The sequence below is a fragment of the Oncorhynchus mykiss genome, chromosome 20 (assembly GCF_013265735.2).
Source record: "Oncorhynchus mykiss isolate Arlee chromosome 20, USDA_OmykA_1.1, whole genome shotgun sequence".
Lineage (NCBI taxonomy): Eukaryota > Metazoa > Chordata > Actinopteri > Salmoniformes > Salmonidae > Oncorhynchus > Oncorhynchus mykiss.
This window is the reverse complement of record NC_048584.1, coordinates 35,290,800-35,312,610: the sequence shown is the minus strand read 5'-3', so window position 1 is coordinate 35,312,610 and position 21,811 is coordinate 35,290,800. Positions and strand designations below refer to the sequence as shown.

General features: G+C 40.4%; 1 protein-coding gene across 2 annotated transcripts in view; it reads left to right on the top strand.

Annotated features, from left to right (window-relative positions):
• Positions 1-2,421: 2,421 nt before the first annotated feature.
• The window catches only part of LOC110499392 (myomesin-2), a 36,976-nt gene continuing 17,586 nt past the window's right edge, over positions 2,422-21,811 (top strand). The window contains exons 1-21 of one of the 2 annotated variants that reach the window (XM_036956247.1): positions 2,422-2,440; positions 2,646-2,709; positions 5,042-5,153; positions 7,388-7,445; positions 8,010-8,164; positions 9,838-9,924; positions 11,216-11,304; positions 11,798-11,848; positions 12,501-12,665; positions 12,785-12,946; positions 13,856-13,997; positions 14,295-14,494; positions 14,598-14,651; positions 15,654-15,781; positions 16,084-16,267; positions 16,558-16,732; positions 18,348-18,469; positions 19,732-19,919; positions 20,289-20,415; positions 20,732-20,913; positions 20,997-21,111. In XM_036956247.1, the coding sequence (XP_036812142.1) occupies positions 5,062-5,153; positions 7,388-7,445; positions 8,010-8,164; positions 9,838-9,924; positions 11,216-11,304; positions 11,798-11,848; positions 12,501-12,665; positions 12,785-12,946; positions 13,856-13,997; positions 14,295-14,494; positions 14,598-14,651; positions 15,654-15,781; positions 16,084-16,267; positions 16,558-16,732; positions 18,348-18,469; positions 19,732-19,919; positions 20,289-20,415; positions 20,732-20,913; positions 20,997-21,111 (2,476 nt within the window). In that variant the 5' untranslated portion in view covers positions 2,422-2,440; positions 2,646-2,709; positions 5,042-5,061. Of the gene's footprint in view, positions 2,441-2,645; positions 2,710-5,041; positions 5,154-7,387; positions 7,446-8,009; positions 8,165-9,837; positions 9,925-11,215; positions 11,305-11,797; positions 11,849-12,500; positions 12,666-12,784; positions 12,947-13,855; positions 13,998-14,294; positions 14,495-14,597; positions 14,652-15,653; positions 15,782-16,083; positions 16,268-16,557; positions 16,733-18,347; positions 18,470-19,731; positions 19,920-20,288; positions 20,416-20,731; positions 20,914-20,996; positions 21,112-21,811 lie in introns of those variants that run through there. The other variant, XM_036956248.1, reaches the window with a different exon arrangement.

The following is a 21,811-nucleotide window of genomic DNA, read 5'->3' as shown; positions in this document are numbered from 1 at the left end:
TGTAAGACCAATGGTTATGGTCTATTTATTTTCCTTTCCCAGCTCTCCCCACCTGCCCCGCCTGACCAGAAAAAATAGCCAGTGAGATATTGGGCAGCCCTTCAAGGTGGCAGGGGCAATAGGTAGACCAGAATAGCCACGCTATTCTTAAAAAATGTGTGGATGTCTCGCTTTCTCTATTGTCTCTGGTAGTAGCCAACAATAATGAAAGTGTGAAATTGTTTTCCTGCAACAGAGCTGAGTCTCACGCAATGGTGTAAAGTACTTAAGTAAAAAATACTTTAAAGTACTACTTAAGTTTTTGGGGTATCTGTACTTTACTTTACTATTTATATTTTTGACAACTTTTACTTCACTACATTCCTAAAGAAAAGTATGTTATTTTTACTCCATACAGTTTCCCTGACACCCAAAAGTACTTAACAGGACAGGAAAATTGTCCAATTCAGGCACTTATTAGGTCATCCCTTCTATCTGATCTGGCGGTTTTACTAAACACAAATGCTTTGTTTGTAAATTATGTCTGTGTGTTGGAGTGTGCCCTTGTCCACCCATCAATAAAAAAAACGAGAATTGTGCTGTCTGGTTTGCTTAATATAAGGATTTTGAAAATATGTATACTTTTACTTTTGATACTTAAGTATATTTGGGCAATTACATTTACTTTTGATACTTAAGTATATTTAAAACCAAATAGTTTTAGACTTTTACTCAGGTAGTGTTTTACTGGTTGACTTTCACTTTAACTCGAGTCATTTTCTATTAAGGAATCTACTTTAACTCAATAATAACAACTGGTCTCACGGTCTCCTGTCAGGAGAAACACTATTTTTTACGACACTTTGATACCGAAATGACTTTTTCGTAGCAGGTTAGGAGAATTTAAGAGGAAGGTTATGATAATGAATGTAGAAGTTTAGGAGACTGGCGTTAAGTTTAGGAAAAGGTTTAGGGTTAGCGAAAATGCTAACCTTCCAATGCTACAAAAATCACTTCCTATCGAAGTGTTGTGTAAAGAGTGTCCCGAGCACAGTCTCGTGTAGAAAATTGAAGCCACGCAAGATCATGTGAGAAGTGCAATGGAGCAAGCAACGTCTGACACCTGACACCAATGTAATGAAACAGCAAGGAGCAGGTCTCGAACCCTCAACCTTCTAGTCCGAAATCCAGCGCGCTATCGACTGTGCCCCAAAAGCATGCTCAAGCGGCAGAGTCGATATCCGCGCTGAAAACCCCAGGGTCGTTACAATACTTTTGAGAAGATGGGAAACTCCATTAGAAATGTATTAGGGCACGCTTCCCATGCGTAGTCAATGGGCCGCGCAGTGCATTCTGGGACGAGATCACCTCTTCAAGGAGTGAATGGAGTCAATTGGGCGCAAGCTAAAAAACAAAAAAAACAACAATCTTAGCACGCATTTCGTGAACAAGAAGTATAACATTACAAATCTTTTCCGAGATGTGAGATAATTAATGTGTTCTATGTAATGCCGTATAGGTTTGGAATCGTGAGATTTGAGAAGGGATTTGCGTGACGATTAGTTAGCAACTCTGTGACGCAGCATGACAACCTGGTTGACGGTCTGCTTGGTGGGGCGTTACATGTATCTTTGTAGCAGGCAGCCTGTATGGTAGTTCACCAGACTTTACTTTTCGTAGCTGTGTAGGAGAATTTAAGCAGCAGGTTAGGATAATTAACGTATCAGGTTAGGATAATTAGGTGAAGGTTAGGAAAAGGGTTAGGGTTTGCTAAAATGCAAAACAAGTAAACCTTAGACGTCAATTTGAAATAAACTGTAATCCATCTCGCCATGAACCATATATACCCCACAGGCGCGCATACTCGCCACGAATATTAAACACAGACTTCTATCATGACGTTACACTGGGCCACACAGTTGAGTAAAAAAACAACAAACAAAAACGTTTTAATGTTTATTGCAATTGCATTTATCTCTTTAATATTTCTATAACAAATGGGCAGGCTTTGCGTACATTTTGTACAATGTTATTTATGACAGAAGGCTATGAATGAGCAGTTATTGTTTTAATTTAAGCTAACTAATAGATGAATAATGTTTGCATAAAGCTAACAAGCTGTGTGACATTGCCTCTGATCTGGGGCTATTGGCAGGAATAGCCTAGCCTAGGAATATAGACTGTTGACTCCTAACCCAATCTCCCGTTAAAAATAGTGCTGGCTACAGTTCAGGTTTCAGGGTATGTCTTAAGGTTCCGTCTTGGTTCCTTCAGTTGAGCATAGAGCAAAACAAGAATGCATTAAGATAGCCTAACGCTAAAATAAATATTACAAATATTACAATTATTTGAAATTCTTACAATTGTAGCGTAGGCCTATTCATGAAATAGAGGCTAGAGTTGAAAGAAGTATGACATTTAAATGAAGTAAACTGGACACATTGTGCTCAGGCCAAATTTGGTAAATATTGCAAAATGGAATAAATGTTTTATAACCTATACAGTGAGCAAAGAAGCGCCGACACTGCATGATATGTAGCCTAGCCTACTGCAAGTAAGAAATGATGTTGAGGGTTGATGTAAAAGCTATATATAGTCATATGCCTATCCATAAATGGGATGCTGAGAGTTGCTGCACTCTGTGGGTCATTTTTTGTTTTCATCAGCGAGTGACTTCCAAGTGTGTTACGGCTGACCCACCTCTGCTTTCAACTCGTGTAATCTCTTGGGGTAAGTCAGGCCTATTATTGCCTTCCCTTACAGATTCCTTGATTTTTCCGACAGGTGCTGATTTGAGAAATGTGCGCTTGGGACTTGTTTATATCGGAATGTGGTGATGTATTAGTCCAATTGCCTAATTAGTGCCTACTGCCTAGACCTTGACGTGACATAAAATTATATTATCTAGCAATATTCCTTTTAATATTTTTGGGGACTTGTATTATTGATCTCATAATGTTGCTCTGATGGCATGCTAATAAATCAGTTTATATGGACTTTTAAAAGTCATTCTATAAAAAAAGAGCTGACTATAAGGCAGACTATATGCAGAGAAATGTGGCTCAGGAGTTCAAGTGTCAAGGGGTTGATATATCTGGTGCTTGAATGTCTGATGTTAAGCACTTTTGCTTTATACTTGAGAAGTATTCTAACTATAATTTAGCTCAACCTGGCAGATACATGAATATAGGGAATAGGATAGAAAAGTCAAAAAGCTAATTCCTGTTATTTGATTCTAAACCTATTTAAATTGTTGAGATGCATTATGCAACTGTGTACGATTGTGGGAATTTAAGGCTGTCATAGGCCCATAGAAATGACAACTATGTCCATATTCAAAGAACTTATTCAAAACTAACGCCTTGATCACACCTACAGTGTCTTACGCAAAATGGTGCGCTGCATCATCTGGATATGTGTGCAACAAAAGTTAATAATTCTGCTTCTGCTACCTGCTACCATTCTGCTGTCTGTGAAGCCATCTACGCATACAGTTTGACGCATCCGTTAGATAAATCCAATGTGTGCACCACACAGAACGCACTGCAACTGCCTCTGCAGCGTAATGCTGAAAGGCAAACGCAGCATCCAATTGGAAATTAATGTACTTCTGGGGTACCAGAATGCAATGACACTGTCGGTGTGATCGAGGCATAAGTTTATGTCCTGCCACTTAAACAACTTGCAAGTGCTCAGATTGTTCTTGTGTCGGTTAATATTCAATCTGCTACAGCAATAGGCTTCACGGGTTAGTATGTTTTATTTAACACCATATAATTTGTGAAATATACATTGAACCCCTTCATATGTTATACGTGTCTTAATGACGTTCAGATTGTAGTATTGTATGAATAACCGGAATAACTGAACATTCATGGAACCTTTATTTGCCAGTTAACTAGCTCTAGTTCCATTACATCAGAACAGGTGTTATCTCTTCTACCCATTACTCAGACTGTTCCATTACATCAGAACAGGGGCCATCTCTTCTACCCATTACTCAGACTGTTCCATTACATCAGAACAGGGGCCATCTCTTCTACCCATAACTCAGACTGTTCCATTACATCAGAACAGGGGCCATCTCTTCTACCCATAACTCAGACTGTTCCATTACATCCGAACAGGTGTTATCTCTCCTACCCATAACTCAGACTGTTCCATTACATCAGAACAGGTGTTATCTCTCCTACCCATAACTCAGACTGTCCCATTACATCAGAACAGGGGCCATCTCTTCTACCCATAACTCAGACTGTTCCATTACATCCGAACAGGTGTTATCTCTCCTACCCATAACTCAGACTGTTCCATTGCATCAGAGCAGGTGTTATCTCTCCTACCCATAACTCAGACTGTTCCATTACATCAGAGCAGGTGTTATCTCTCCTACCCATAACTCAGACTGTTCCATTACATCAGAACAGGGGCCATCTCTCCTACCCATAACTCAGACTGTTCCATTACATCAGAACAGGGGCCATCTCTTCTACCCATAACTCAGACTGTTCCATTACATCAGAACAGGTGTTATCTCTCCTACCCATAACTCAGACTGTTCCATTGCATCAGAACAGGTGTTATCTCTCCTACCCATAACTCAGACTGTTCCATTACATCAGAACAGGTGTTATCTCTCCTTCCCATAACTCGGACTGTTCCATTACATCAGAACAGGCACAATGTTTCCCCTTGCACTGCAGGTTTGATGGAATTTGACCCCCAGTGTCTGTAACCTCACAGGCACTAATACCAACGATTTTTACAAGTAAACCAAGATAGACCACAGCCTGTCGTTTCCAATGGGAACAAATTAGTGAATATCTGTCTCATTGTGCTAATACCTAAGGACATACTGTACTGCATATTGTACTGCATATTGTGCCTTGAAATGCATCAGTGGATCAAAAAGCCAGAAGAGCCATGGATCCGTTGCATTGCATTGTAAAACTACATTAACATGGTTTGTTGCTGTCATACAACTACTATATGTCTATTGGTAGCCATTATATTACTATTAGCCAATATAATACAGTATGTGTGTTCGTCATTTCAATCACAGGTCATTAAAAGTGATCAACTATGGCTGCAACAGTTGCCAGACACAAGCACGTGTACGTATGCCACGACTGCCACAGTGCACAGTCTAAGGTTGTAGCAAAGCAGTATACAAGGTAAGGAAGATGGGCCCATAGGAATCCTATGCTTCATTTGAAACGTTTACACAGGCAACCCAATTTTGACGAATCAGACCTGCTCTGAAAAAGATCTGATGTGAAAAGATCTGATGTGATTGGTCAAAAGACAATTAGTGAAAAAAAGATCAGAATTAGGCTGCCTGTGTAAATGTAGCTCATGTGGTTTGGAAACTGGTGGCCAGATTTACAATTTTTTTGCACAGGAGTATAATAAGCACCTGCTATTTACCAGAGCGAATAATGCATTTAAATGGTAGAGCTTATTTAGCATATTTAGATTCAATGTAAATTAAGACAGTTAACTGTTTTTCCTCTACTATTTGTTCCTGGTCTTTATTCCCCTCTGAGGATAAAGCACTGGTGTAAATACATAAATTATATCTGGCCCCGGGTGTACAGTTTCAAATGGCAGTTAGTGTATTCAGCTGGGCTTTTAACAGTGGGTAAGTTTACACCTGGAGAGAGCACTTGTAACTCACTAACAGGTTGGTTCCCTGCTAATTGCCTAATCTCATGTAACTATGCAACCATCCTACTGCTATTACATCACTGGATCACATTATCTTCTGTAAACTGGAGACACATGCTACACTGTCTTGCAATTTGTATTTGTATTTATTATGGATACCCATTAGCTGCTGCTAATGCAGCTGCCAATGTACAATGAACGGTTTTCTCTGTAATACACCTTTAACTTATTTGCCTTCAACGAGGGGTGTGTTTATTTGTGCGTTGTGTATTGATCAACAGTGGCTCAGTTGGTAGACCATGGTCCTTGCAACGCCAGGGTTGTGGGTTTGATTCCCATGGGGTACCAGTAAGGCTGGTACCCCAAGGTTCACAAAATCATTTTAGACCCAAGCCACCCGGACTTTGAACGACTCCCCTTTGGGCGCAGATACAGGGCACCGCTCAGCAGGAAAAACAGAACTTGACAATAATTTGTGGCATGTGTGATATCCCTCCTAAATAGCTCGGGCTAATGTTCCTAATGACTCAGTAAGGCCAGCAGGTTAGTCTTTTTTTATTTTCTATGTTTTATTGGTATGTAACTGTTATGAAAGTTGTACTGTCAATTTTGTTTTGTATTTAAACGCCTCTTTAAACATGACACTGCAACAACATTTCCCCATGGGGACAGTAAAGTCAGTAATTAAGTAAGAAAATATATGCAGTCACTGCTGTAAATTGCTCGGAATAAGAGGGTCTGCTTAATGACAAATGTAAAAAAAATCTATGTCAGTACTAGAGACAGGACACTCACATTAGTTTGTACATATGTAGAGTGTTTGATCACCCTGTTGCAGGAGAACTTTCCTGCAATGCAAAACATTTAAAACTTGCAGTGTAATTGAAGTTTGAAAAGGCTTCTGAAGTTTGTAATTTCCTCTTTGAAATATAGTATAGATACAAACGTATGTGGACACCCCTTCAAAATAGTGGATTTGGCTATTTTAGCTGCACCTGTTGCTGACAGGTGAATAAAATCGAGCACACAGCCATGCAATCTCCATAAACAAACATTGGCTGTAGAATGCCCCATACTGAAGAGCTCAGTGATTTTCAACGTGGCACCGCAGCTCAGCTGCGAAGTGGTATGCCACACAAGCTCACAAAACGGGACTGTGCTGACCTAGTGCTGAATAGCGTAGCGCGTAACAGTCATCTGTCCTCGGTTGCAACACTCACTACCGATTTTGTCAGGTATTTACAGACTGATGATTCATCCCCAAGAAATAGTACACTAGATAATCTGACAGAAATGCAATCAGAATTCTGTCAACATGAAGCTATTTTGAAACACCCGCAATAACATCTGCTAAATATGTGATTATATTTTATTAGAGAGAGGGCTTTTGATGCAAATGAAGGGCTTTTTAGCTTTACAACAATATTTACTCAGCAATGAGCTGATTATTGAAATGTAGCGAAGATGCTTACTGTATGTATGGCACATCCTTCAGTTGTTATGGTTGTTATGGTTGTTATGGTTAGACTTAACATAGATGTTTTTTGTGGTGCTTAGAGACTTTTCACTGCGGTGAGCCTTACTTAATGTAGATTTGGTCCTAAATGCTTGTTTGCTTGAACATAATTAGCTGCTTACACTTGTTTATGTTGACTTCATAAATGCCCAACAAATAGTGAACTTGGAATTGCTTTTACCTTTTGTAAATTATGCTTTGACTATGTCTGTTTTGTTTATATAGCTCTGAGGTTGTGGAGGACGATTATCATCACAAACAAGAAACAAGAATCCAGGGAGTGGTAAGGTCCTTATCTGTCTTGTTGGGAGATGTCACCATAATTAAAAATGTATTTTGAAAAAGACAAGCGGAAATATTTAGTATCAGATCGGAAAACTCTTTTCACCATATTGAGCCAAACCGTACTGTACAGGCTCCGATATTTTCTTTTCACATTATCCTCTCAAGCGCGGTTCGAGCAACTACAGGTGTATGATCTTAATTTGATCACCCTGTTGCAGGAGAATTTTCAGGAAATGTAAAACTTGTAGTGTATTTTAGGTTTAAAAAGACTTGTGAAGTTTGTAATTTCAATTTGCTGACTTGATTTCCCCTTGTGATTTTTTAATCCATTAATTATAATCCATGTAATAATTCAAATGTCCTGTTGCTGCAGGATTATTTTCCTGTTGTAGCAAACTGGCTCAGATTAAGATCCTACATCTGTATGGTGGATGCATAAACAGGCAGGCGCAGTACAGGTCGCCTCAGCTCAGCTTGGCTCAGTATGGTGAAAAGGATATTGATGAAAACTTAATGAGGTTTCATATACTGTAAAAATGTCACATTTACATATTGTCTTCAGGTGCGGAAGAAGATGGTTGAGAAGTACGTTCGTGAGGAGTCTATGATAAGGGGTCCTCAATTCCTGACCACACTCCGATCCCATACCGTTTGGGAGCACACTCCTGTGAAACTATACTGTACGGTCGAGGGTTACCCTACCCCACTTGTGAAATGGTAAGGATTCAGTCTAAGTTGTTTATCTATGGATATCAAATGGTATTGTATTGGTGGTGTACACTCTTAGGAAAAAAAGGTTCCAAAAGGGTTCTACAGCTGTCCCCATAGGATAACCCCTTTTGGTTCTAGGTAGAACCCTTTTCGGTTCCAGGTAGATCTATTTTGTGTTCCATGTAAAACCCCCTGTGGAAAGGGTTCTAAATGGAACCAAAATGATTCTACCTGGAACCAATAAGGGCTCTTCAAACGGTTCTCCTATGGGAACAGCCAAAGAACCCTTTAAGGATCTAGACAGCACCTTTTATTCTAAGAGTGTAGCACAAAGGGAGAACTGTTCCCCTGGTGCTATTCTCACATTCCCTCTATGGGAGTGAAATAATGGTCAATGTTTTACAGATGATTGATGGTGTTTGATTTCAGTTGAGGCTAAGATGTCAGCATAGTTAAACTTGTCACTGTCTCTGTAGAAATGTGTTTTGTTCTCCATTCCTGAGATTTGACTCATTGATAAACAGGGTGAAATTGTAGATACATTTAGGTATTTGCTATAGGTACCTGCTACCACTTTAGGTACCTGCTATGACAAAGGTACAGACTGATTACACAGTCTATAGAAATGTTTGTGGAAATGCAAGGTCTCTTTTACAGACGAGCCATGAATGACATAAATGACAGAAAATACACACATCAAAATATAAATACAAAATGCAAGCAGAAAGTAGAACATGGTCATAAAAAACAAACACATTCATCAGTAATAAGGTCCTCAATCAGCATTCTGAATCACCCTAGAAGCACCAGAACATCACATTCATCAGTAATAAGGTCCTCAATCAACATTCTAAATCACCCTAGAGGCACCAGAACATCATATTCATCAGTAATAAGGTCCTCAATAAGCATTCTGAATCACCCTAGAGGCACCAGAACATCACATTCATCAGTAATAAGGTCCTCAGTCAACCTTCTGAATCACCCTAGAGGCACCAGAACATCACATTCATCAGTAATAAGGTCCTAAATCAACCTTCTGAATCACCCTAGAGGCACCAGAACATCATATTCATCAGTAATAAGGTCCTCAGTCAACCTTCTGAATCACCCTAGAGGCACCAGAACATCACATTCATCAGTAATAAGGTCCTCAATCAGCATTCTAAATCACCCTAGAGGCACCAGAACATCATATTCATCAGTAATAAGGTCCTCAATCAACATTCTGAATCACCCTAGAGGCACCAGAACATCACATTCATCAGTAATAAGGTCCTCAGTCAACCTTCTGAATCACCCTAGAGGCACCAGAACATCACATTCATCAGTAATAAGGTCCTCAATCAGCATTCTGAATCACCCTAGAGGCACCAGAACATCATATTCATCAATAATAAGGTCGTCAGTCAACCTTCTGAATCACCCTAGAGGCACCAGAGCATCACATTTAAGAACATTTAGAAGATTGTTCCACAAATAAGATACAAGAAAAACTAAAAACTGATGTACCTAACTCAGTAGAGACCAAAGGAATTTCCAGAGTAGCATATTCAGTGAGCTAGCCTCTCTGGTAATACACAGTCTGATCACAATATTCTGCACACGTGGTCACTTTTGTGTTACCACATCCAACTGAAAGATTCACCATCAACCACTTCTACTTGATTTCTCTCCAGGTATAAAGATGGTGTCAGCATTGACATGTCATCAATTAAATACAATGTGCAGGACAATGTTGGAATTCATACCCTGGAGATTGCCAAGTAAGTTATTCTCATGGTAGGATTTTTTTGGGTTTACCAGCTATAGCTAATCTATGTGTTTCAGACATTAGGAGGCACAATGGATGCACACCGTCAGTGGTAAAACAATGAGGGAAAGCACATGTTCTCATTGATTTGAGTTGTTTATTATTTAGATCCATTTGTCCACAAAACATTATCCCATCACGGTAGCTTATCACGGCCATTTAAAAAATCTGATACAATATCATGACTTTGCTTTTGGAACATTGGGGATTTTCACCGTGGCCTCCCTGCATTTCACTCACAATCCCAGTGTTTAATGTTAACTTAATTAACACACGAGTGCCCACAAAAGGGAGTCTTGTGAATGGTGGAGCTGTAGCTGTGGAGCTTTTCCAATTTAGTCAAAAGCCCTCTTGGGCGCCGCCCTCATCTTGAGGACTCGTCAGCTGTTCATTGCGAAGTGCTGAGCTCTGTGTCATTGGATCTTGGAGCTCCTTAAAGAGCACTGCATCCCCTCGCTGTCAGAGTGTCAGGGGCACCAAGGCTAGATCCCCTCTCAAGTCTCAAAGCACTTTTTGCCTCTCCAAATCAAAATGAAAGGTCTCAATAAAGAAATGCCACTCTGTATTCTCCCAGTGTTCAAACCCTTTCACACTCAAAGAGAACAACCGTGGTTTGGAGACAGAGAGGGAAAGTGAGTGTGGACAGCTTTAAAATAGTGTTTTCAAGGTCAAGGTCTGATATCTGTCACTATTCTCAGCCTTCTCTCCCCCCTTGAATCTTCAGATGTTTGCCATTCATGTTTAAAAGCCTCTCATGTTGAATATCTCCTGAAGAATTCATGGACTTGTTTTTTTCTTCGTCCCCTGCATAGAATTATTCTCCTGTCCTGAGTTCAAAACATTTGATAATGTCTGCCATGATCTTGAGTGTGTGTGGTTCTAGAGGTCAAGATACGACGCTAGAAAAGTATTTAAATGTTCTGTATTTATTTGCTGTGCAATATTGTGCATTAATAGAGCCATAAAAACATTTCAAATGAGGACCGTGTCTTGATATTTCACAGTATTGATTTTAGTCAACAGCAATTTGCATAATCTACATAATTTATCATCCTTTGAAAGTTTACCATCCTGTAAATTCAACTCATGAAATTATGTTTGGTGGTTAGTAAATTAATCAAAAATAAATAATAAATCCACAAACAAAAATAAATAGATAAAAGTCTAAGCCTTAAGTATTGCTGAGATGTTTATGTTTGTTCATGTACAGTTTCCAATATGTATTCTTCCGGTATTCACTATAGGTGTGAAACTGATGACACTGCGCAGTACACTGCTATGGCTGGTAACATTCATGGACAGGTCTCTACTCAAGCCTCTGTCATTGTCAAGAGTAAGTCTGCAAAGGCAAAAACATACAGTATACATGTTTTGTCAATGCATTGTTTTTAATATAATGCTTATTTAAACAGCCAATCAGCAGTGGACACAATAATAAAGCATACTCCCCACTACTGTTGCGGTAAAAAGTTGAGGGATGGGGCTGGAGAAATGTAACATCTCCCCAATTCATAGACAGAGCTATGGATGCAAGGACTGAACATCCATGAAATCACAATTATAGTTTTAACCACGTTTTGAAACATTGGCGTAAAACAAGATTATATTTTGGGTTCTGATGGGGTACGACAGTTAAACTAAGCTCATGAGGCAATTAGAAGTTATATATACTTATAAGTCCAAACATTTATGGAGCAACTGCTGATTGCCCCTTTTAAATGGAAAGCGTATGTGTAATTACTTGATTTATACCATAATCGTACAACATGATGGTGTATTGTATTGTTGCATAGTTATTGTGTGTGTATAATATGTCTGTTCTGCAGGGATAAGAGAAGAAGGACATTCATCTTCCTATGCATGGCTTCCTTACACAAGTAAGTCCACCCAACACAACTGTCCTGTGTATTCTCTCTGATACTTTAATTTATCCTCTGAGTAGATTCTGAGCACCGTTGAGGCAAATCCAATCACTGGGGATTGCTTGAATAGGGCCTCATTCTTTTTGAATTGTAAAGATGTAGCCTACATATGAATCAATGTACTCAACACAACAATGTGTTGTACTATAGTGAGAGACAAACATAAACTACTGTAGAAGGTATATCAATTCAAACATGCTTTGTTAGAAGAATGTTGTTTTTGATTTATTTCCAAATGTTTGATGTGCTTGATACCGTTCCATTAATTCCATTCCAGCCATTACAATGAACCTGTCCTCCTATAACTCCTTCCACCAGCCTCCTCTGGTATATATTAATCACAACACCAGTTGCCCTTTTGTCTTCTTTAAAAAGAGAATAGGAGACAGAGAGTGCTATTTAAGTGGTATGAATATGCTGAGGTACATAGATCGTTTTTGTCAGACTGTCACAATATCTTTAGAATAATTCAGAGCGCTCACTCTCTTTCAAAGTGTATGTAATTGCATGGTTGCAGACAATAATTGTGATCATGGTGCTCTATAATGATGTTACTGAAATAGAGTCATAATACTGTAAGTATGTCCTCCTTTACTGTCTTCTGCAGTTCCCATGTTGCCGGAGATCAAATACACCAAGATCAACATCACCTTCCTGGAGACTTTTGGCTCAGTCTTTGGAACAGAGGGAGACACAGTCACCTTGGCCGCCACAACGACCGCTACTCCTAACCTAACCAATCTGCAGCCTGAAGCTCAATGGTTCAGAGACGGTATCACATTTTCTCTTACGATCATAACTCTCTCAATAACCGACGATTTACTGGGCCAGTTTTGTAACTTCAGCTACTGACAGGTCCTCACTTTTTAATGTTGCTGTTTTTTGTGTCAGATCATCGGCTGTCAGACTCCAAGTGGGTGAAGATAGAGTCTGCTAGAGGCGAGACCAAGCTGACCCTGCCTCACCTGAACAAGGATGATGAGGGTGTCTACACACTCCGTATGGTTACAAAGGGGGGAGATGCGGTCCACAGTGCATTTGTTTCCTGTGCAGGTAAAACAACAACTAACTTTGAGAATTGTAGCCAGGGGCGCAACTTTCACTGGGGACGGGGGGACATCCCCAACTAACTTCTGAAATTGCATTTTTTTTCCCTCTCAGTTTTATCATTGGAATGTGATACAAAACAAGGCAACGGTTTGCTTTAGGACCATGCGGACGCCTCCAAGCGGTCGGGTAGGCTGTTTGGAGTGTTTATCCGACTGGATAAAAAAAAAATATATATCTAAAACCAAAGTTGCGCCCCTGTTTGTAGCTATACCCCCTCTGTGTGTACCAGCAATGCAGCTACTTTAAAAATTGTAGTGTCAGTAATATTCTGATATCTTTCAAAAAAGCTGATTTGGTCCTTTGATGGTTCTGTTCACAGGGAGTTTCAGGTATTGTGTGATTCAAAGCCATATATTTACAGTTACGCCAACTTTTAGAATAGAGAGTGAAGCCAACTTTTGGAATATCATTTTTGAATTTTGAATGTTTTTCTAGTTCTAGACATTCAGTTAGTATTGTTTAAATATTCCCCATGTAATGTCAATGGGGAGCTAACATGGCTGCCATATAATTTTATAGTGTCATGTAAATGCATCACAATTCATAAACCGCATTGGCCCAACTCGCTAAATACAGGGTTGTCAGTAGTTACAACAGCCACAAAGTCAAAATTGGCTATATTGTAAAAATTAATGAATTAAAAAATTTGCTTTTTGGTCTTAATTGAAGGTTTGGGTTAGGCATATGGTTAATGTTAGGGTTAGGTCAGATTTAAAGAAAATAAACTGTAGAAATAAGCGGTGTTTAGCCATTTGTGGATGTAGTAACTAGTGACGACCTTAATACTTGGCTATGGCATGATATACTTTGACAGAGTATGAAGATGTGACTTGCTTTTTGTCCCTGTGTCAGATGGTCCTCCCCCAGTGCCTGGAGCTCCAGGTGCCCCTATGGACATCAAGATCCATGACGCCAACAGAGATTATGTCATCGTGTCCTGGAAGCCTCCCAACACCACCACTGAAGGCCCCATCATCGGATACTTTGTAGATAGGTAACGGAAGGTGTTGAAATGGGAATCAAATGGGAATATTTCCTGCTACTTTTTCCAGATGCCATGATCTGACCAGGAAAAACATCAGGAACCCGTTATATACTTTCATTTTCTTCTTCTTCTTATAATCACACAACAATCTAGGCTCCAAAATTGGAGACAAATCTGCAAATTACAACCTATACTCTTCCACCACTGTTCGTAGCTGGTGACAGGATAATGTAGCTATATCAGCCAAAATGTCCTCTTCAGAGATGGATTTGGGGAGATGAACCAATTTTCCTCATTTTGTTTCAGATGTGAAACTGGAACTGAAAATTGGGTGCAGTGCAATGACTCCCCCATTAAGATCTGTAAATATCCTGTGCCTGGCCTGTTTGAGGGCCACTCCTACTATTTCCGTGTGCGGGCAATAAACTCACACGGCATCAGCAAGCCCTCCAGAATATCTGACCCCATCGCCGCCCTGGACCCCACTGAATTTGAAAGACTCCATGGTAATGTGGTGATGTCATCTTAAACTTTACCTTGTGAGTTCATGTATTCTCTAGAATCAAATTAAATGTATATACTTTTATGTTTTTATCTTTGTTTTGACAGCCATCAAGTTGGGTGGAAAACTTGACGTTGTAATTTACCACGACGACGTTGAAGGTACTACATGGTTTTCTATGATGTATGGGGATCCTTGAATCTCGATCAACTCGTTTGATGCAAAAATCTTTGATGTTCTTCTAAGAAGTCATGATATTACTTTTCTATGCTTATTTCTGTGTACCTCATCAGACACTGAAAGGAGGTCCAACTCCCCCTTTACAATATTGCCATATCATTAGCCCTCACATTGTACCATGCCTAACATCTGTACAACAACTGTCACATCTTTTACATTTTAGTTATTTAGCAGACACTCTTATCCAGAGCGACTTACAGGAGCAATTAGGGTTAAGTGCCTTGCTCAAGGGTACATTGACAGGTTTGTTTTACCCAGTCAGCTCAGGGATTCAAACCAGTAACCTTTTGGTTACTGACCCAATGCTCTTAACCACTAGGCTACTGATCAGCTGCTTTCTGTCTCAATATTTAGCAATAATGGAATTATTTTATTTTATTTTTCTCAAGGGGGGGGGACTGTGGGGGGGATCTTGGAGGGCTGGTGGCCTGGTGGTTGGGAGCTTGGGCTGGTAGCTGATAGGTTGCTGGTTCTGGTCCCCTTTTTTGACCTTATGGGAGATCTGACGACGTGCCCTTGAGTTGACTCTGGTTGCTTCTGTGGGTCGCTCTAGATGGGAGTCTGTTAGATGACTGAATGGGATGTAGATGTTGAGCGGCTTCACTGTAAGTAAATTGTATGTTTTAATATTCAATAAAAAATAATTTAAAAAAAATATTTATATACATGAAATAACACATATGGAATCATGTAGTAACCAAACCAATGTTTACTACATGATAACATATGTTTTATTACATAGTTTTGATGTCTTCACTATTATTCTATAATGTAGAAAACAGTCAAAATAAAGAAAAACCCTTGAATGAGTAGGTGTGTCCAAACCTTTGGCTGGCACTGTATGTGTATAGACAACTCGGGGGAATGCTCCCACTTGGGCAAAAAACAGTTTGTGAATTCTTTGTGATGTCTTGTGTCCGTAGATGGGAAGAAAGTACCAGGAACCCCCTCCAAGTTGTACGCTTCAGAGACTGACCGAACATATGTTGTCCTCAGCTGGAAACCTGCTCCTTATCAGGGCCAGGCCCCAGTGTGGTACTATATTGAGAAGGTTGGTCTCTCTCTGCTCTCTCACCTTTCTTTTTTGCCCACATTTTGCAGCAACAGAATAGAGACACATTTCAACATGGAATCACTAGATTTGTGTCCTCTAAAACACATGAAATCTTTCTGGGATCCCACTTCAATAGAATAATCAAGGGCAATGACAAGTAGGGTCAGGATTCAAATCGAATGGATGGTTGAAGTCTACATAATGAACTGGGGTTATGTCTTCTTCTCCATTGCGTTTGACAGTATCTGTGGATGTTGTTACAGAGTGTAAATGTTGTCTTTGGGGCTCTTCCCTCACAGTGCTTGGCCGAGAGCGGTGCGTGGCAGAGGGTAAACACTCAGGTACCCGTGAGATCTCCTCGCTATGCCGTGTTCGATTTGTCTGAGGGAAAACAGTACTTGTTCCGCGTGCTGGCTGCAAACATGTACGGCAGCAGTGAAGCCTCTGAGCCCACAGAGCCCATTCAGACTCAAGAGCTGCACGGTAAGAAGGTCCTCTTCAGTGGCTTTATAGCTATCTCTTAAAGTCCCCCACAAGGTTGTTCTCAAGTATTTTCTCTAAATGTCAAACTCCCTGCAAAGCATAGCAATAGTCAAGGGTAGAATTTGAAAAAAGTTACTCTGGAAAAATGTTTAAAAAGTAATTTGCACCCATATATTACAGATTTAGCAAAAAAAAATAGAAAAAAAAAAAATTGTCCTTCATCTAAAGTAAGTTATAGATAGTTGACATTTTTCCTTAGACATTAACCATGCCTTATTAATCTACTGTAGGGGTCCCCTCCGCTCCTGGTCAGGTGGTTGCCACAAGGGAGACTGATACATCTCTTCTTATCCAATGGGCTGAACCCAAGGAGCCTAATAATCTTATTGGCTACTACATCGATGTGTGTGTAAAAGGCTCCAAGGACTGGGGTTCAGCTAACCACAAACCTCACAAGAACAACAAGTATGTATTCTGTCTTGTACAGTGGCTTGCGAAAGTATTCACTCTGCTTGGCATTTTTCCTATTTTGTTGCCTTACAACCTGGAATTAAAATTGACTATTTGGGGGTTTGTATCATTTGATGCCGACCACTTTGAAGATGCAAAATATTCTGAAGATGCAAAATATTTTTTATTGTGAAACAAACAAAAAATAAGACAAAAAACAGAAAACTTGAGCATGCATAACTATTCACCCCCCAAAGTCAATACTTTGTAGAGCCACCTTTTGCAGCAATTACAGCTGCAAGTCTCTTGGGGTATGTCTCTATAAGCTTGGCACATCTAGCCACTGGGATTTTTTCCCATTCTTCAAGACAAAACTGCTCCAGCTCTTTCAAGTTGGATGGGTTCCGCTGATGTACAGCAATTTTAAGTCATACCACAGATTCTCAATTTGATTGAGGTATGGGCTTTGACTAGGCCATTCCAAAACATTTAAATGTTCCCCTTAAACCACTCAAGTGTTGCATTTGCAGTATGCTTAGGGTCATTGTCCTGCTGGAAGGTGAACCTCCGTCCCAGTCTCAAATCTTTGGAAGACAAACAGGTTTCCCTCAAGAATTTCCCTGTGTTTAGCGCCATCCATCATTCCTTCAATTCCCAGTCCCTGCCGATGAAAAACATGGATGGGTTTCTCGGGGTAATGAGGGGTTTTGGGTTTGCGCCAGACATAGCGTTTTCCTTGATGGCCAATAAGCTGAATTTTAGTCTCATCGGACCAAAGTACCTTCTTCCATATGTTTGGGGAATCTCCCACATGCCTTTTGGCGAACACCAAACACTAAGTGTTTGCTTATTTTTTTCTTAAAGCAATGGCTTTTTTCTGTCCAGTCTTCCGTAAAGCCCAGTTCTGTGGAGTGTACGGCTTAAAGTGGTCCTATGGACAGATACTCCAATCTCTGCTGTGGAGCTTTGCAGCTCCTTCAGGGTTATCATTGGTCTCTTTGTTGCCTCTATGATTAATGCCCTCCTTGCCTGGTCCATGAGTTTTAGTGGGCGACCCTCCCTTGGCACGTTTGTTGTGGTGCCATATTCTTTCATTTTTTTTATAATGGATTTAATGGTGCTCCGTGGGATGTTCAAAGTTTCGGAAGTTTTTGAGTTTCAGATGGTGGTGCCCCTTGCTTAGTGGTGTTGCAGACTCTGGGGCATTTCAGAACAGGTGTATATATACTTAGATCATGTGACACTTAGATTGCACACAGGTGGACTTTATTTAACTAATTGTGTGACTTCTGAAGGTAATTGGTTGCACCAGATCTTATTCAGGGGCTTCATAGCAAAGGGGGTCAATACATATTCACGCACCACTCTTCTGTTTTTTATTTTTTTGATTTTTTTTAAACAAGTAATTTTTTAAATTTCACTTCACCAATTTGAACTATTTTGTGTATGTCCATTACATGTAATCCAATTAAAAATCTATTTAAATTACAGGTTGTAATGCAACAAAATAGGAAAAAGGCCAAGGCGGATGAATACTTTTGCAAGGCACTGTACTTATTATTTGAAGTGTGATTTCATTCATCATGTAATGATGTATTGAGATTTTGCTTCATTTGCTATTTTTGATTAGGTTTGTGGTTCAAGGTTTGACCACTGGTGAGACATATGCTTTCCGTGTGCAAGCCATCAATGAGCTGGGTCTTAGTGATGAATCACAGGAGTCCTCCCCCCTCTCTGTCAAAGCTGCACTCAGTGAGTATGGACACACACACACACACACAGCAGACAGAATACACTTGTCATTTGTCGAGATTCCAACCAGGTGGAAAAAGTGCTGCATTCAATATGGCAGTAGCAACAGTAACAAAGAAGAAAATTGCAAATACTAAATTTTAGCGACCCACTGTGCTTAGCTGGAGGCTCTTTTCTCTGTGAATGATCACAGTGAATAAATTGTAGCAATGTTGTCAAGACTTTCTTCAAGGCCGTTGGTAGCTGTCCAGAAGTAAGACACACAAAGGCATCTAACTTTGATGCCTTAAGTCGGCTGAATATCTAATGATTATATCATCACAAGCATCGTATCATTAAATAAATGTCTCCAATAAATGAAGAGGACCGTCATTCTTCCTATTCACACGTTTCAGCAGGACAGCCTGGGAGCCTATTGGATTTGAGCCTGTCATCGTGTACTTTTCTCGATGTCCAAATGATGTGAATAATTTAGGCAATCTGAGTCAAAAACAAACCATTGGTTCGTAGAGTTCCTTTGGGACATTCAACCAACAACTGCAGATTGTTTCATCAAACCATACATTTCTAAACTCATTGACGATACTCCAAGCTATGTGGATTGCAGGGTTTTTTAACAACAATTATCATATTTACAATTAGCAGATGCTCTTATCCAGAGTGACTTATAGGAGCAATTAAGGTTAAGTGCCTTGCTTAAGAGCACACCGACCGATTTTTCACCTAGTTGGCTCTGGGATTTGAACCAGCGACCTTTCGGTTACTGGCCCAACGTGCTGAAACGCTAGGCTACATGCTAGTTGGCGCCATTATGCACTAAAATGAATGTATTATTCATGCTACCGAAAGCCTTAACAACCATAACCATAAACTCTTAGAAAAATAGGTTCTGAAAGGGTTCTGCAGCTTTCCCCAAAGGATAACTCTTTTTGGTTCCAGTTAGAACCCTTTTTGGTTCCAGGTAGAACTCTTTTGTGTTCCAGGTAGAACCCTCTGTGGAAAGGGTTCCACATGGAACCCACAAAGGTTCTACCTGGAACCAAAAAGTTTCTACCTGGAACCAAAAGGGGTTCTTCAAAGAGTTTTTCTATGGGGAGAGCCGAAGAACCCTTTTTGGTTCCAGATAGCACCTTTTTTTCTAAGAGTGTAGAGAACCCTGCTATATATCCAATCCAGGTCATGTGACATGATTAAAACAGGGCCCAAAAAACAGGGCCCTAATCATCTTACATGTTTAAGACACTTGTAAACTCTGTGTGCAGCGACTCCCTCTGCTCCATATGACATTGCTCTGCTGGCCTGTGACGGAGAGTCTATGGTTCTGAACTGGAAGCACCCAGTCCACTCCGGTGGCTCTCCGGTGGTTGAATACTACATTGACAAACACAGGCACGGAGAACACACATGGAGAGAGATCAACATCCCACCAATCAAAGAGCGGCTGTTCAAGGTACAAATCTGATCGACCTGAGTCATCTAAAGACATCTGTAATAGTTAGGATTATACACTCTTAGAACAAAAGGTGCTTTCTAGGACCTAAAAGGGTTCTTCGGTTGTCCCCATAGGATAACTCTTTGCAGAACCCTTTTTGGTTCCATGCCCTTTTCAGTTCAATGTAGAACCCTTTCCATAGAGGGTTCTACCTGAAACAAAAAAAGGTTTTTACCTGGAACCAAAAAGGGTTTTCCTAATGGGGACAGCCGTAGAACCCTTTAAGGTCCTAGATGTCACCTTTAGTGTAGATAGTGTAGGATCATATGGAATCTATTGCAGTTCAATTAGTTGTAACCATTTTAGTACTTTCCTTCACAACCACAGGTTGAACATCTGAGTGCAGGTGCAGTCTATGAGTTCATGGTTTATGGTGGAAGTCTTGCTGGTCTTGGTGCCCCCTCTGCCCCCAGCAAGGCCTTCCATTGTGATGCCTGGACCATACCCGAGCCAGGTACAGTACCGAAAACCTCTCTAAAACAAGTTTCTATTTTAAAGATGAAGTGTGCATAGTTCAAAGAAGTGAAGATCATTTTACATGCAAATACCGTTGCATAATTAAACCATTAATGCATATCTCATAATTTTTCATGAATTATGGAATAGGTGTATTCAAGCAGAAGCTTATCGCCGGTACCACTTCCAACATCAATCGTTAAAACAGAAGCACATAGACATTACACAGTCTGACGTATGTGCTCTGACTTACGTCTGACATGAAGAACTGCTTGTCTGTCATTTTTGTACATTTACTGCACTCTGAATTTCAGGTCCAGCCTATGACATGACTTTCTGCGAGATCCGTGATGACTCTGTGTTGGTGGAGTGGAAGGCTCCCGTCTACACCGGCGCCAGCCCGATCACAGGCTACTTTGTTGACTTTGCAAAGAAAGGCTCAGATGAATGGCACTGTTCCAACGAGAGCCACGCTGTCAGTCACCGCTACCACAAGGTACAGAGAGTATTCCTAGAATACCTGCGTTATGACAATGTGTCAGCCTATCTGGCACATTTGACAGTCCTCCTCGTTTTCAGGTGACTGGGCTGGAAGTTGGAGTGTCCTATGTGTTCAGAGTGCGCGCGGCGAACGCTGAAGGTGCCGGCAAGCCTTCCTTGGCTTCTAACCCTGTGGTTGCCAAAGCAGTGAAAGGTACTGTTGGACAGACACAAACAGACACAATTCCCTATGCTGCACATCAATGTGGCTTAGAGCAGAGCAGCATTCGTTCAGTGTGTTCCACAGAGAATGTTTATTTGGGTCAGGATTCCCATTAAAATGGGACTTAGATTAGGAGAGTAATACCACAGGGTGTGTAGTACACTAGACAGGGTTATGAGGAGGGGCTTAGGGAGGGGTAGTCTGTGCTTCTGTCGATAAGGAACATTGGGAGGACGTGGGAGTAGAGAAAAATAGATGACTCATATGGAGCTCGGTAGAGATGTTGAAGTGAGAAGGTGCAGACCAGCAGGCGACCTGCAGAGGGCAGTGTTGTATTCTGCAGGGACATCAGCGACTCAAGCACAAGGCTGGTTGAGATCAGAGAAAAGTCATTTTCACAACTCTCTAGGTATTCATTCAACAGAGGATGCAGAACATAAATGCAGAAATAGTCTGTGAACATATAATGAACATACTATCCTACTATGACTGTACCAAAACACACATCTCTAGGATGCTGTACTACCCTACTATGACTGTACCAAAACACATCTCTAGGATGCTGTACTACCCTACTATGACTGTACCAAAACACACATCTCTAGGATGCTGCACTACCCTACTATGACTGTACCAAAACACACATCTCTAGGATGCTGTACTACCCTACTATGACTGTACCAAAACACAC